A 16660-nucleotide genomic window follows, 5' to 3' on the forward strand; every position below is an offset into this window, starting at 1 on the left:
GGCATTCATTGGGTCATTTCTGAATGGGATGAACTCTGCACTTATTATTTCTTTCAATCAATCATTCGTGGAAAGCCCTACAAAGTCTTTAAGTTAAGGAAGCCGAGTTGAACAGAAGATAGAGCTTCAGTTCCAGTGAAAGCCCCTACTCTGTCGTCTTCCTCATTCTAGGCCTGACTTTACATTCCTATTTCGACTTACTACTTCTACCTAAGACCAACGAAAGCCACTTGGAGATACTGATTCCGTGAGAGCCTGCAATTTCTCCATGAACGATTGATGGTACGAAGAGAGACAGGGCTTTTAGTCTATTGATGTTTAACCCGAGTGGGTCAAAGCTCTCCTGTGGTCCATGCATCAGTATAGTCCATTGATCTCGTGGTAGAGGTCAAATAGTCTTTAGTTTCTGTTTCGGGAGTGGGGGACTAATTCCTTAACTCTGCTTTTATATAGGGTAGTCCGTCACCCATGCCCACCTCTGTGTCTACTTCTATATATGGTGCTCCAGAAAAGAATCCAATTCCACTTCCGCCTTCCTTAGCACAAGCGCTAAGCGATAATAATTCCTTCCTAAAGTGAGTCCTGTGCCCCGTGCTTCCCTCCCTCCTAGCGCCTATCTCTAGTAGCTATATGTAGTATCAGCTGCAGCCAGCGCTTAGTACGTGAGTTTCCCTGGTCTGCCAAGGTCGCTCTCCCAAGAGCAGTTGTCATTCCTCCGTGCCTTTGAGAAGCTAGTAGTGATTAGACGCCTTGGGACCTTAAGTCGCAGATGTTAGCTTGTAGCTTCTTCTTTTCTGTATGTAGCTCCCCCAAACTCGATAGGAGAGTCCCTGTGCTAAGTGCTGCCCTCTCTTAGTAGCGGGACATCTAATTCCCCAACTTATCAAGTATATATGGTACTAAAACTTTTGATGCTAAACTGAAATAAACATAGTAGCCTATGTTCAAGTAAGTACCCGTTTGGTACATGAATCCATGTAATAGAATGTTGAAATGCAATCTAATCCCCTAGTCAAAAACAGAGAAATGCAAGCCAATCTTGAAACGCAAGCCAATCCACTCATACTAACCAACAACTCTTAATACAAATTGATTGAAATGACATTTAAAAGAGTTTTTATCTTTGTAATTGATTACTATAAATACTATGCTACTTTCCGGAGCTTGGTTTCATTCAAATTCCTTTCAATCAAAACAAAATTTAAAAGCACCAAGTCAAACATAGAAAGAAGTAATAGTAAGTAATAGTATCGTGTTCAACTGTCAAGAGCGAGTGGTGGTAAGTAATATATATAGTTTATAATCCCTTCATTTCTTAACATGCACCCTACAAATTCCCTACCAATTTGTCTAACTACATCCCTTGCATTAAAATTGACGAACAAAAGACAATTAGTCATGACTAACACAATGTAGTAATTAACAATGATATTAACCTAAAAGAAGTCATACTCCCATTTAATCACCTTTCAGCTAAAAAAAAACAATCTATATACTTATAAAAATCCCCCGAAAACAATCAATCGTGTAAAACAATGAATTTGTTGTTAAAACAGAATATTCAGTGTTTAAAATATATATGTAATCAAATAAAATGATAAAGACAACTACAGTACACCACCATAGATTTTTGTAAAGAAGAAATTGTTCCATTCCGGAGTTAAAATTTTCTTGTAATTCTAATTGAAATTTTCAATTATTGTCATCTACAGTAAATGCTAGTTCAAATCAATTAACCCACACCTAAAAGATTAAAAGAAACATGAAAAATTAAATACAACTCCAAAATGATAAAAGAAAGAAGACAGACCATTACATCTTTGCAAGTAATGTGAAATCCAAAGTGAATGACACTACACAGTACACACCCTCATCCTTATCACCCTTACTTTCCATGACTTACTTCTTCTCCCCTCTTCCACTCCCAATGTGCTATTGTTTTTGTGCATTACAAAATTCATATTACTTAAAAATTAGAGGTCACATGGTGAACTTTCACAAATGAAACTCAATAAGGTTGGGTCTTGATTCTTGAACAATGCTTTTATAAGTGTTATAACTTCAAAGTGCATCACAGCTTGTTCACTGTCTTAACAAAACTCAAATAGATGCAAATGAAGCATGAGCATCCCAAGTAGTCCAAAGTAACTAAACAATCAAGAGTACACATAGAAGCAAATGAATGAAAATTTATTTTTAATATTTTTTTTTAGAATTAACTTAAGGGTTTTTCGGAATTTTGGAATAGAGAAGAACGCACCTTGATGGATCACCTCCCCCGTGCGCCACACCGAATCTCCATAAAGACACTACTGTTTTTGTCCATCAACCCATCGAAAAAATCATTCAAATTTTGGAATTATACCACGGACAATAAAATGGAAAAGAGAAACCATGCATACCAAGTGAAGAGAATTAGGAATTGTTGAAGCATGCATAGCAAGAAAGTGTTTTCTTGTGAGTATTATTAACTGCCTCAATTCTTTAAGACTTTAACTGACCCAGAGTCCAGACGGCCGCACCAAGAAATTATTGGAGAAAACAAATGTTTCAATTGCCTTTACGTGCTTGTCTTTTGTGGTGTAAAATTTGAAACAATTTTCTCTCTCAAAGACTCAAATCGATGAAGCAAATATACATACATACATGAAAAGGTTACCTAAAAGAAAAAATAGTAAAGGCCTTCACCTTTCGAAACCTTATATATAGTTTACATTGAATCTTAAGTAATTGTTTTGTTATGCTTTGGTATTCACGAAAATGATCCATTGTGCTATTAAATTCAAGAAATCATGTCAATGTGCATAAATAATAGGACTCACATTTCCCCGAGTGTGACTACAAGTCCAATTGGTCATCCTTCTCTAAGCTTAAATGTAGCAATAGACACCCTCGCCTTGAGTCTTCACCGGCCTTTGACCATAAATAATAGACAAATCTTTCATTGCTTTGCATCTAAACCTTAAGAATTCTGTGCGACTTCTCCAATCCCACAGTTCACCACAATTTTTCCACTTTAGGAACCTATATATACACAAAATTCAACAAAACAATCTTCAACGACCAATGCCACAAAAACAACTAAAGTGTGAAAATTTACAAAAAGAAGGAAAAGGGTGTCTTACCTCGAGCATATTAGTGTAAGCATAATAATATGATAGAAGGAAAAGGGTGTCTTTAAGAAAGGGGACAATTTTTTCCAAGTAAGTAGTCTTGAGACGTTGAACCTTTTCTCGCTCAGATTTTTCCAAACGGTCAATCACCTATTCTTTCATCTCCAATTTCAACACGATTTCCAACACCAAGTTCAAGAAACCAATGTGGGTTTTCAAGTAAAAAGCTTCAAATATTGTTCTATAGAGCCAAACAATATGCAATAGTCCCATATACTTTTATCAAACATACCCAACATCTCTATATAGCACAATCAAATGCCGGATCAATTGCATAAAAAGGACTGCTCGAGAACTTAGATATAGGCCTAAATTGATGTTAGGCCTAAAGTATTTGTATCTCAAGACGCCACACTTAATATGATAGAAAAAATCGATTGTTCAAAGAATTAAAAGAATTCTAAATGGCCAAAGAACGGACCATAGGATCGACTTCGGCGATTCGGCATAGATGATCGACATTGTCAAAATACATAAAACCAAAAATGAAATAGGAAAAATTACCTTGAGCTAGCCCGCAGATCGTTAATGGAAAAAATTTGTCAAAGAAAAGAGAAGAAGTTCGATGGGATAAACCTGGATTAATATTAATCATAATTGAGAGATGAGGAGTTGCTTGCTTCTTTTTCTTTTTTTAGAGCGACGAAAGTTTTGTAACTTTAATTCTAATCGTGGCTAGCAGGGCGAGAGACCGAGTAGACCAAAACACCTCTTGCTTAGCGAGCATCATCATTACAGATTAGCAATTGACTTTGCATGTATGGGGCAAAAATCAAGAACGCAGACAACAACAATCATATTCCATCATACAAATGCACTGGAAAACAATAAAATGTAGCTAACCCTCATAAAATGTAGCGGCTACAATCTACACATCATACAAATGCACTGGAAAACAATAAAATGTAGCTATTTCCTCATACAGGAATATATATGGCATAAAGAAGATGTTTAACAATGTTTGAATAGAGAAGACTTGTTAGTCGATATCGAAGATTTCCACACAAAAGCTACCAGCCTCTGTTTGTTTTGTCAGAGGCATTTGTGTTCCATTCAATAGCACAGAACAAATTGTTGGTGCAGATATTAAACACAAAATGTATGTATTACCATGGGTGTGCAGTTACAAGAAGAATATAGTGCATATTCCTTCTAAATCCAAGACCACAAAACATCACAGAGGAAAGCACATGCAAAATTGCACTTACATTCTCGCAATTTCTCCTTCCGCTTGTTCACGCTTCTATTCTTTTTTTCTCCTTTTCAAGTTCTCGCTTATTTTTATCCAGTTCCTTGATAAGCACTTTTTCTTTCAACTTTGCTTCTTTGTCAGACCTAGAGGTAAACATGAAGAATAATATTAAATCAATTTTAAGTTAAACCAGAGTAACTGTGTGGATGGGGTAAGGCCAATGTAGTAACACACATTTCTGAGCCACTCTTCTGTAGCAAGTTTACCACCAACAGACGTATCTCTGCCTCATTCAACACTTTCCCTAGTTTCTTGGAGGCTTTCATCACATCGTGTTTGTGATCCGCATGGCTGTCCAGCACTTGCAATGCGGCTATCATTGCTGAAATGTGAACAGAAATAATAGTCAACTTTATGTTGAATCATATTTATAAAAGAAAAGCAGGGTGGTGGTGGTGGTGGGGACCGACTGCCAAGGTCCAGACCTTTCCATATTAAAATAATACAGTATTTCATCACCTAAAGTGTATAACACCAAGAAAATCCCCAAACACTTGACATTTTCTCACCACCAGAAAGAAAAACCGCTAAATTAGGCATCACATAAGGAAAATAATTAACTTTTTGATAAAATACATCACACACCTCCCTCCAAGAGGAACAGAGTGTCAAGGATATCCGGATTTGTGTTTGGAAACAAAAAGGCCTACCTGAATTGTCTTGACCGTAGGCTTTTGATGGGCTCCTTCCTCCCATGTCGACGACCACGCTAGAAACCACCACGCATAACAGTGAAATTTGTCTGAAGTCCTTCTTTAGTTCTGTTCGATCTAACCGGAATTGGAAGCATAAAGCAAAAACCAGTACTAGAAAGAGTTCATGAAGAAAGGAGGGGAAGTTGAAAGAACTCAGTATTAATGGTAGTTAAGTGGGTATTAATGGTATTTAAGTGGGTATTAATGGCAAGGCAACACCGCGTACATGTCAATATAGGCGTGGATTTGGTTTTTGCCCTGAATTTACATAAAACTCCTTTGTCTGTGTGTTGTAATTGAAGGGTATAAATAGAAATAAAAAATTAAATGACGAAATAGTCCTTTTTAAAGACATTGAATAATATTTTTTTGTATTTAATTAGGGGTATTAGGTGGTAGAAAAAAGGCTGGTCTAATTTAAAAGGCCAGGTTAATTATGGTGTATTTTACTAATAGAAATATATCATTTTCAGCTTAAGCATTGACTCTGGTTCTACCGTTGTGTTTATTCACGATGTAGTTATTGTTTTGGCTGAACCTACACCATCTTAATCGATATCCAACAAGTAAGGTTGATAGTGTGGTCAGGGGCGGACCCGGGAGTCTCGTCGTCGAGGGTATTCAAGCTAAGTCAGAAATTCAACAACTGCAAATTCAACAAGTAAGGTTGGTAGTGTGGTTGACTATTTAGCTAGTTTGAAACACCAAAAAAAAGGTTACTCACTGTAATATTTTCTTTCTCCGAGAATTTTGTTGGTGGGTTTTGGGCTTCCACTTTTAATGAGAAAAAGAGGAGTAAGAAAAGGCAACTGTTGCAGCCGTTAGCTCAAAATGGCGATGTTAAGGAGGGTTTCTTCTGCTACTTTCTCTCCTATCTTGCATTCTCTTTCCTTCTTTCGTTCCAAAACTACTACTACTACGTATCACCCACGTCAATCATCAACCACTTCTGCCGATAAAGACCACTTTGATTTTCATTTATTAGTAAATTTAGTAAGAGATCGTTGCAAATCTGGAACCCTCGAGCTTGACGAGGCATTGGGTTTCTTTAATGAGTTGATTCGGTATCGACCCTTGCCTTCCATTCACACTTTCAACCAATTGTTAGGAGCCCTTGTCAAGACCAAACACTTTTCTGTTGTTTTATCTATGTACAATGCAATGGCTTCCCATGGAGTCCAACCTAACATTGTGACACTTACTATCATGATCAACTGCTACTCTTTTATGGGTCGGGTGGATTTCGGGTTTTCTCTACTGGGGACTATTCTGAAACGTGGCTTTGAACCGGATGCTTTTACTTTCAATACTCTTCTCAAGGGTTTGTTTACGGAGGGAAAATCAGCACCAGCTTTGGAATTGTTCAACAAAATGGTGGCAAATCGATATCCATGCAATGTAGTCACTTATGGGGTTGTCATCAATTGGTTCTGCAAATCATTAAATTCAGATACTGCCCTTCATTTGATGAGCTCAATGGAAAAGGAAAAGCTGAAGCCGGACATCCATATATATAGTATGATCATTGACTGCCTTTGCAAGGAAAACCTGGTGTATGATGCCTTCAATCTCTTTCAGGATATGATTGCTCGAGGGTAGGACCAGTGAAGCACTTCAAGTGTTTGAATTGATGCTTCAAAGAGGTATAATGTCTGATGTCGTCACGTATACATCTTTGATTCATGGCCTATGCATCTCCAGTAATTGGAACAAGGCAATTCAATTGTTCCATGATATGATCAGTCGAGGAATCTTGCCAAATGTGCAAACATACAGTATTTTGGTTGACACTTATTCCAAAGAAGGGAAAGTTAGTGAGGCACATCAACTATTAGAGGAGATGATCCAAAGAAATATGGCACCTAACAGTATCACATACAACTCTTTGATGGATGGGTATTGTTTGCAAGGTCGAATGGAAGAGGCTGTGAATGTTTTTCTTTTAATGGTTGACGCTGGTCTGGAACCCAACATTGTTAATTGTAATACTTTGATTAATGGTTATTGCAAGGCTAAGAGAATAGATGAGGCTATGCAACTTTATGATAAATTGAAGTGCAAGTGTTTGAATCCTGATGTTGTTACATATAACACTCTTATTGGTGGGCTATGTAAGGTCGGGAGAGTTGCGGATGCAAAGAAATTTTTTGAAGACATGCAAACTCATGGACAAAGTCCAGATATTCTCACATATGGTACTTTAATAGAAGGTTTGTGTGCTAACGGTGGTCTTTCTGAAGCAATGGAATTGATTCATTTGATGGAAAGCAATGGGTTAAAAGCTAATGTTGTGATTTATAGCAGTATAATTCACCACATGTGCAGAGAAGGAAATTTGTTGGAAGCAAAGGAACTATTTGACAACCTTTCTTCAAAAGAGGTGCTGCCCAACACCATAACATATACCGCAATGATCAATGGTTTTTGTCAGGAGGGCATGTTAATTGATGCTCAACGTTTGTTCATAGAGATGGAAGAGAATAGTGTTGCTCCAAATGACCGCACGTTCAATATCATGGTTCAAGGATTTCTCAAAGGCAGAAATTTTGAGAAGGCAGTGCAATTTCTTAAGGCAATGGATGAGAGGAGGTTCTCGGCGGATGCAAATACTATGTCTATGGTTATAAATTTGCTGGGTAAAGATGAACCAAATCATGAGAGTTTGGACATACTTCGTAATTTCTTGTTGTAAGGGTGAGCTGCGGATGATATTCTTCGGTTGGGACTGTTGTTATCAATCATGTTCTGTATGACCTGTTGTGACGAACAAGCTTTTGTTATCCTGGTACATCAGCTCATAATTAATCTTGTAACGAGTACATCCTCCAACCATTTTCTTGAATTTCATAAGTTTTAAAATTTTCTAATCGATAACTTAATATGTTCTTTTATTTTATTTTTATCATCCATTATATATTACCTTCAATTTAACGGATTACATCTCAGTTAATAGTTTATTAGTATCCATACTATTAATTCGTACACAAAGTGAGGTCTTTCTAAACTATTGTTTGCTGTATATGATTATGTATATTCTTTGTATTTCTTAAGCTAATCTTTAAGAGCATTGATGCGTTCGATATCTATAGTTTGCTGTATATTATTATGCATTCGTTGTATTTCTTGAGAGATTGTTGAAGAGCATTGACGTTTTCCATGTCCTATTGGAATACCATTTTGGTCAAAACTTAAAAGTACTATGTATGCAATATCTTAGTGGTGTGCCCATAGTTTGTTAAGAACATTTTCCATCTGTTTTCAGGAGAGTCCATGCATGTGAGATACCATTGGATAGCACTATGAACTTAGAAAGTTCACCTATAGGTAAAGTTATGTCTTACATGATAAAACCTAGGACATGGATACGACGGTGTAGATGGTTGGTTACGGTCTTACGGAAGCAGCTCACCACACTTGAAATTTTATTTTTTTATGCCAATGAGCCTCTTAAACTTACTGGTAGTGGATAAGTTTCTCAGAATGGTAATTCTCCATTAGTTCCCAAAACTCTGGAAAGAAAAAAAGCTTTTCCAATTACTTGGTACAAGCTGTATATTTCAAAAAGTGACATGTCCAAAAGTCATTTTCCTAATTCACTTTCCATGTTAGAGTTTCTTTTTCTTTTATCCTTGGCTCCCCATAGCAAATTCGCAGAGCGGTTGAGTAACTGAGCGATCAGATCTACCAAATGCCTATGGAATAAGGACAACAACTAGTATCGTTTGGAAGCTTAAGCTAATAGCAGACAGATCAATGTGGTGATAGGTCCCAGACTATGATACCTGGATAAGGACTCAGGAACACGGTTATGTGGTACAACACATAATCTTAAATATATGGGGACAAAGGTACACTTACTGGTATTTTATTTTTGTAAGTCATTGTTTTTTGTGCACATGATTAAGTTATCATAGTGTCTAGATTTAACATTATATTATGGGAATGCGGATTTTGTGGGGGTGGGGGAACCGGGAAAAGGATCTCTTGTAAGTTGCAATTGACTTCCTTTTCATTCTTGTTTTAAATGAGTGGACCAATTTCGAAAACACCTCCAGTGGTTCACTCATCCCACTTCAAACTAAGACTCCAAGAGTGAGGGAACTTTTAGACGAGATGGGGATGACACATTTTTGTTTTTAGCTCAAACGTACTTGAGAGAGAGAGAGAGAGAGATCTTCTTGAAGGCACTCAACTAGTGGGTAACATCTACGAATAATTGCCTAATCACCTTGGATGAGTGATCCGCCTTTGAATAATGGCCTAATCGGTATCCCTTTGAAAGCTAAGCTGTGCAAAAAGTCTACGTGTTGGCTTATAGAGAGAACCTTTCTTACTTGACTACTGCAGAGACCAAGGTGTGTGGCATTTCTTTGCAAATTTAGTTAATTAATAATGGTACTGCACTTATAAATTTAGAACTGATGAAACTATGGGTCTATAGCAAGATTATTTGATTCGCGTATATGTTTCAAAAATGCCTATACATTTCTTTGTTCAACAAACTACTTGTAGGCTATACTGTGATGAATTGAGGAGAGTGGGTGGAAAGGGGAGGTGGAGTTGTTTGAAGTGGATGGAGAGAACCGTGCATTTTATATCTTTGATCCTGATTGTTCCTCATCTGTTTTCTTGTGTTGTGGTCATGTTTTAATACAATTATACAAATGAACGCAATATAGATTTATAGTCATGAGTTCCTTGTTCCTCTCCAATGCAACAACATGTGTCACTCCCTTCTCAAAAACTGGTTTTAGTTATAACAGCTCTTCTTTTCCCTCCAACTGCCCACTTCCAAGGCTTCTAAACAGAACCTATAATCCCATTTGCGTTCCTTCTCCCTCGTCAACTTCATTCAGGGTGAATTGCAGAAAGAGTAATCAAGAAGATGGCATGCTTTCAGTGTCCCAAGCTTATGATGTTCTTGGTGTCACTAGGAACTGCTCTTTCATTGAGCTAAAAACTGCTTTTCGATCAATAGTACTGAAAACCAATTCTTATTAGTTTGATGTATTAATTTAAAGTTATAGTCGGTATTATCTGGTTGATGTGATAACTGAATATTTATTTCTGTCTGGTTATTTTAGGTCAAGCAATTCCATCCTGATGTTCAGAAAGATTCTGGTGATACAGATATTATGATTCGTCAAGTGTTTAAGGCATACGGGGTAATTCTTCCTGCCAGCCTTATTCTCCTGGAAATTTTCTGTAAATCACCATGTCCATATAACTCTTGTCAACTTTTCAAGTACTGTAACTGTTTTGGAAATTTGTTCTCCTAAGATGAAACAATTTTTTGTTAAGATAGTCTCAGATCTCCCATGAGCTGTAACTGCTACCACATGAACTGTTTCTAATCAACTTAAATAATTTAATTAAAACATTTAATGGCAATTGACATCTAAGGATGCCTTCCTAAAAGCTGGCAGAATTTGTGAGGCAATTGACATCTGAGGATATTAATGTCAGAACTAATTTAGATATGCTAGGCTAGCTCAAGTGTCATATGCGTCTGTAGATAGTTCTAATACTTGAGAGTCTGTTACCAACAAATTGATAGGTTTACCAACCAAGCAGTGTGTACCCTGTGACTCAGCCGAAGCAGCAGCTCAATTTTTTGATTCCAAAGGTTTATTTGCATCTGTATCTAGTATTTTAGTAGTAGCTTCCTGGCGGGACCATGTAAAGATGCTGGTATCCTGAAGTTGAACCGGTCATTGAAAGCAAAAAGAGTATTGCTCAGACTCAGACTCCTTTCAGGTGATAGTCAAAATTACGGATCAGAAAAAAATAAAAAATGTAGAAGTTACAACTAAGAAGAAGCTGTTCCCACTTCTGTTTTATTACTCTTTAACCTTAGTCGAAGGTACATCATCTTCACCAAATCTTGTGTTTTGAGGAGGTTTTTGGATGTTTAAGTTGTTAAACTCTTCTTTTGGCTTGTGCCCATCCTTTGACCACGCCGATGCCCAAATACTACTACAAATTAAGACGGGAAGAGAAGGGGAAAAAGTAGGGATGGAGACATTAGGTTTTGATTGATTCCTTCCTTGTACAGAATGATCACTCATTATGTGGTCATTTGACCTCTTTGGTTGCACAAGGAAGATTAGGATCTTAAATAAAAAGTCTGCATCTCTTAACTGAAATGACATTGAAGCAAGGATGTCGCAGTTGTTTATCTGAAGATCCAGTGATGAGAATGTTTTTCTTCAACACTTTTTGGTGTTTATTTGGACATTTATCCTGTCTCCTCAAGCTTGGGCTTTCTTTTCCGAGTTTGGAACCTCAACTAGCATTCCTTTTTTCTCATAGCCTCCACATGATGTACTCTTCTTTTAGTAAAGGCGTACGCTGTACAGCCATAGGCATTGGTATGAGTTCAATTAACTTATAGGCATTATACCAGCCATTTTTAGGCATCCTTTATAACTGGTGGTATCAGAATATGTCAGCTTTTAAGCGAATGGAAATGCCTTTTTTTCCTGGATTTGATGTTAGAGGATATGAATATGACAAATTGACGACTTAGCTTTTATGTAGACCATTGCGTTAAGATGATGCCTAAGTTAGCCACATCCATTTGCTCTCTATAGAATGAAAACAGACAACATTAGAATAGAAGTGTCAGCAATCTAATTTGTCTCTGTGGTAACACTTGAGACCTGAGAAGAGAGCATAGGCATAGGCATCAGTGCAACCAATTTATAGGCATCATACTAGGCGAAAAAGGATTTAAAGTCATCATTTATAATCGGGGGTGCCAGAAGATAGGAATATGACAGTTTTTTTGTAAATATAAATGCCTTCCTTTACGTGTCTTTTTGTCTCTTCCAATTTAATGTAGGAAGATGGAAGTATGACGACGAGTTTTTTTTTACCTGAAACCATTGCCTAATTAACCACCTCCATTGCTCTTTATACTTTTATAAACCAAAAGATACAAAATTAGAATAGAAGTGTCTGCACAAAGAATTTGTCTGTGTTAACACTGCCACACTGGATATCTGAGACCAATCGCTGTATTTACCTGATTTTGTATTTGTGTAACAAAGAAGGGACCTAATGCTTGAGTTTGAAGTGCAGCAAATATTCATGGCATCTAATACATAGATATCGAGACAGTAGACCTCAACAAGTGCTTTAATTGGTCAGTTTTAGTTGTTGGGCTTGTATGCTTCTTCCGAATTCCTATTACAGAGATCACAATGATTTGATGAAAGAGCATTCTGTTTGACATCTGTTACTACCAAAGCTGTTTTATAATATGTCTTTTGACGTAATACCTAATGCTTTTAGATTTTAAATAGTAGTTACTACTGGGGTAGGCATCATAGTTTTATATAGATCTTCAACTTTGACTTTTTATCATCATCCTGTTTCAAATGCAGGTGACCAGGTCATGTCTCGAACGTCATCTTTTTGGTTGAACAATGTTAAAATTGAAATCTGGAAGCTTCTACTAGTAAGTGTATCTAATTTCAAGTCATAACTTGGAGATTTCCGTATTTTCCTGGACTTTTTCTGCTGAAAATTGCTGCATATTCAAATTTCATGTTACATATTATGAAAAATACTTCAGGTAGAGGAGTTTATAGTTATTAATGACTGTCCTTATTTTGATTCTGCTTATAGAAATAGCCAAAGTTCTATAGCTTTAGTAGAACATTGGAGAAGCTTTGGCGTAAGCCTTCAAGCTAGTTATACGAAAGTTGGACATGTTGTTTCATGTTTGAAGTAACCAAATCAGAACTCCTTCTTTTCTTCTTTGTATAGTATGATCGTTCAGCTCTAGCCTGTAGGAGGATTTGAGCCACTTGAGAAAAGTAAAGACCCCAAAGTAATGCTTGATTTACCAAGATAGTGGACTTACTGACTTACTCTTTTTAGTAAAAGACATATTGAGCTTTGTTTCTATGTTTCTATGGTTGTTTGTCTGTTTGTTTATTTTTAATTTTTAATTTTTATTGCTTTTTATTTATTTTTGTTGTTGTTGTTTTCATTTGGTGAGATGGTGAACTTTTTTCAGAGGAGCCCCTAGTAGCATTTGCACAATCTGATAGGCGTGTAAGAAAATGTAAAACCTAGATTACCAGGTATGAGGAGAAGACGGTCTTAGTGTATGATACTTAACAATAGTTAGGCACTTATGAAGTAGGATCTAAAAGACAAGGGGAATAAGATGAATCAAACTATTTACATTGCTTCATTTGAGGAAAGGACATCACTGAGGAACTACCCTTCTATTTAGTTTTCAGGACTTCTACACATTGCTCGGATTGTTGCCTAGTAAGATTCTTGAAAGATTGTCTTGTTGCTATATTAATATAGACAACTTTGTTTTCTTTTTTTGAGAGGTTACCTAAAGCTCTGGTTAGTCCCGAATAGTGTAGTCTCTATCCCGAGGCTATAATATTTCACCTCCCCAATACAAGCTCAGACTACCATGCGATCTCTCTTATAGCCCAAACTGACTTACTTCATGGCCTTTACATATAGGCATATAGGTTTTAAGTTATGATGGATTTATTAGCTGGATGCTAGTTGTAGCATGCTTGTCCGCCTACTCTTCTTTTGCTATATCAACAGAAACCGGCATGCATAAGGCTGTTGTTAGTGTTCACATTTGTTATGCGCTTTAAACAACTTTGGGGATTGTTTTTGAGCAATTTGTTTTCAGTTTTGGTAAAATATGGTGAACAGAATGGATTACAGACACTCTCTTTATCTCTGTAAATACTTTTGTGCAGCTTTTTTGGGGTAAAAGTGGTTTCAAACAGGGCTAGTTCCTTGAAAATGTGATGTCCTCTTACACCTAACAAGGCTTCCTATGTTTCATTTTTGTTGACGGAGACACAAAATTCATGTGTAGTTTCAATTTAAGAATTTTGGATAGCCAAATCATTTTATCTAAAAAATACTTGTTTTTGCTTCCCCTGAGACATTTAGATATCCTAGCTCAATTGTCAGTGTGTGTCATATGGCTGTCTTGACAGATGTTTGGTCAAGTTCTAATATTTGACAGTCAGACCTTGAAAATTGATAGTGTTTTTTTACCAGATAAGGTGTACCATGTTCCTTTGAGGTTATCCCATCCTTGACAGGAGAAGCATCTCAGTTTCTTGATTTTAAAGCTTTATTTTATATCAAAGAGTTGATTTTCTGTGATTCATATTTTAATCTATTAACTACTTGTAATTCATTTTCATATATATATATATTGATATTAGGTTTCCTGGGCGCGAACTTGTAAAAATGGCGGTGTCCTGAAGCTGAGCCAGAAGCTACTCATTACTGCCATCAAAAGCATAGGCATGGGCATCGCTCAAACTGATAGAGTGAATCATCTCCTTTGTTGGTGTCCTTTCAAGTCAGAAACAGAATGAGCCCAAACCTGGGCTGAAGAACCCGTGGATTTTATAGGCAAAATCTGAATTGAAGAGCCTAGTAGAACTCAACTTACTAACTTAGAACTTGTTAAATTTTGTGTACCAAGAGATTATGTTAGGAAGCTATTACTGAATACTAATGGTAACTTAGTACCCAAAAAAGAAATTTAAAAACTGATTCCTAAAAGGAAATCTCGATTAATCGTTTATAGCAAGGGCCAAAAATCAATATAAATCATCGCCCTGCTACGACCTCAAATCTTGTCCATTGCATCTTTCCATTCAAAAACTGATATCTACTCGAGATTACCAATCCAATCCCTCTCTCAATGCAGGTTTGTATGCAAAGATTGGCGCAAATACTGGTATAGTTTTATTAGTGATCGTCTTTTTTAGAAATTGTACCATTCTAGAAATAATCAGGAAGATCCTCTTGTACTTTGCTGCACCGATAAAGAATATAGCTCTACTTGACCGACCATGAAACCTCTTTGAAGTCCCTTAATACTTGCCTACTCTTAGCCCCCAAAAAAATTCAAAATAGTCGGTTCTTCTAATGGTTTGATGTGTCTGTCTACTAATGATCGATCTTTCTATATCTGTAATCCCATTACAAGAGAGATCTTGGAGCTTCGAAAAACCCCTTTTCACCTTCCTAAAAACTATCATTACTGGCGTGGTCAATCTGGATTTGCCTTTGATGTTACTACCCGCACATTCAAGGTCGTTTATACTTTGGTGTGCGGCTATGATGGCTATATCTGTACTACGGTCTATATGTATACACTTGGGTCTGGGACTTGGAGAGCGGTTGAGTTTGTTCCGCTGCTCTTTGCTTTAGACCCAACTCTTCTCAGGTTCTCTTACATGGAGTACTACATTGGCTAACAGATAATGTTGACGATCCATACAAAGGATGTATTGGATCCATAAATATTGCAACTGAAAAGTTTGATACCATAAGGGCATCTCCAATGGGGGGTGTAAAATTACACCTCCACCTAGGCTCCACGTAGGTGCCATTAGGATTTTACACCTCTAATTGTATAGTATTGTATAGCTTATAAATATCCACACTCTATACTCTCCCGATGGAAGAGTGTAAAAAAATATATTTTAAACTTGGGCGCCACTCCAAGTGACGCCCCTCTTTAATTTAAAGCGACGCCACTGAGGAGTGGCGTCCGAAAGTTAAAAAATACTTTAGAATTAGAAAGGGACGTTATTCCAAGTGACGTCCGAAAATTATTTCACTCAGACGTCAGTTCGAGTATCGCCCGGGTTTTTTATTAACTAATAGCGAGAGGGAGAATTCCCCACCCTCTCTATTAGCTAATACACTATTACCTACGGTATAGCACCCCCATTGGAGAGAGTTTTTTTATATTTGGAGTGTAAAATTTCCACTCTATACGGTTTACACCCCCCATTGGAGATGCCCTAAGGCCGCCTCTTGTCAAAACCAATGAAAGAAAGTTAACGAAATATGCAATTCTGGGGACGCTAGGTGGTTATCTCACGCTGTTTTTTGATAGATTCGATGACCAATTCGCCATATGGGTTAGGAAAGATTATAGGAGGGCGAACTTTTGGACGCAACAACACTTTATTAAGACGGAAACACTTGGGCCATTGCGGAGCGTGCCTTTGAAAATGTTTAGAATGATGAAGAATGGAAGTGTTTTACTTCAAGGTGGTGATGTTCTAGGTTACTATGATTTGGAAAAGAAAGAATTTCAACCTATGCAAGGATTTGAAGGCTTGAAGCTGTTGCTCACAGGGGGCAGCCTTGCTTCACCTGCAAGGATTGCTCGGGATTGCTGGTGCAGAAATTCATTACACGGAAGAAAATGTTTAACACTTAAGTTAGGACTTCATTTTTGAGTTATATTGCAATTTTCTTTTAGAATTATTAGCCTTCAATTTCAAGTCCTGCTATACAGGTTTCCTACTAAACTATTTATCTAGCGGAATAAAGTCTCTAATTCCAACATGTTTACATGCTTGAGATTTTGGGAACTACAAACCATGTCCACAGATCTGCACCATTCCTGTTATATGGCTTCACAAATTACAAATCCTACAGGAATGCTGAAGAAGTAGAAACGTAAGCAGCCAAAAGTGGTAGTAAAGCTAGTTGCACAGTTCGAAGGA

The 16660-nt window shown here is 37.0% G+C and overlaps 2 protein-coding genes across 2 annotated transcripts; one reads left to right on the forward strand and one right to left on the reverse strand.

Annotated features, from left to right (window-relative positions):
• Window positions 1-4408: 4408 nt before the first annotated feature.
• LOC147518912 (chromatin assembly factor 1 subunit FAS1-like) lies at window positions 4409-5577 on the reverse strand. The gene is made up of 3 exons (XM_086590617.1): window positions 5076-5577; window positions 4600-4747; window positions 4409-4508 (listed from the first exon to the last, which is right to left on the reverse strand). Exons 1-3 carry the CDS (start codon window positions 5119-5121, stop codon window positions 4409-4411), a joined length of 294 nt encoding a protein of 97 aa, XP_086446743.1. The 5' UTR covers window positions 5122-5577.
• Window positions 5578-5611: 34 nt separating this feature from the next.
• LOC147518913 (uncharacterized) lies at window positions 5612-14693 on the forward strand. Its single transcript, XM_086590618.1, has 5 exons — window positions 5612-6715; window positions 6762-8968; window positions 10205-10285; window positions 12509-12582; window positions 14348-14693. Exons 1-2 carry the CDS (start codon window positions 5952-5954, stop codon window positions 7810-7812), a joined length of 1815 nt encoding a protein of 604 aa, XP_086446744.1. The 5' UTR covers window positions 5612-5951; the 3' UTR covers window positions 7813-8968; window positions 10205-10285; window positions 12509-12582; window positions 14348-14693.
• The last annotated feature ends 1967 nt before the right edge of the window (window positions 14694-16660 follow it).

This window comes from Coptis chinensis, chromosome 2 (assembly GCF_015680905.1).
Source record: "Coptis chinensis isolate HL-2020 chromosome 2, ASM1568090v1, whole genome shotgun sequence".
Taxonomy (NCBI): Eukaryota; Viridiplantae; Streptophyta; class Magnoliopsida; order Ranunculales; family Ranunculaceae; genus Coptis; species Coptis chinensis.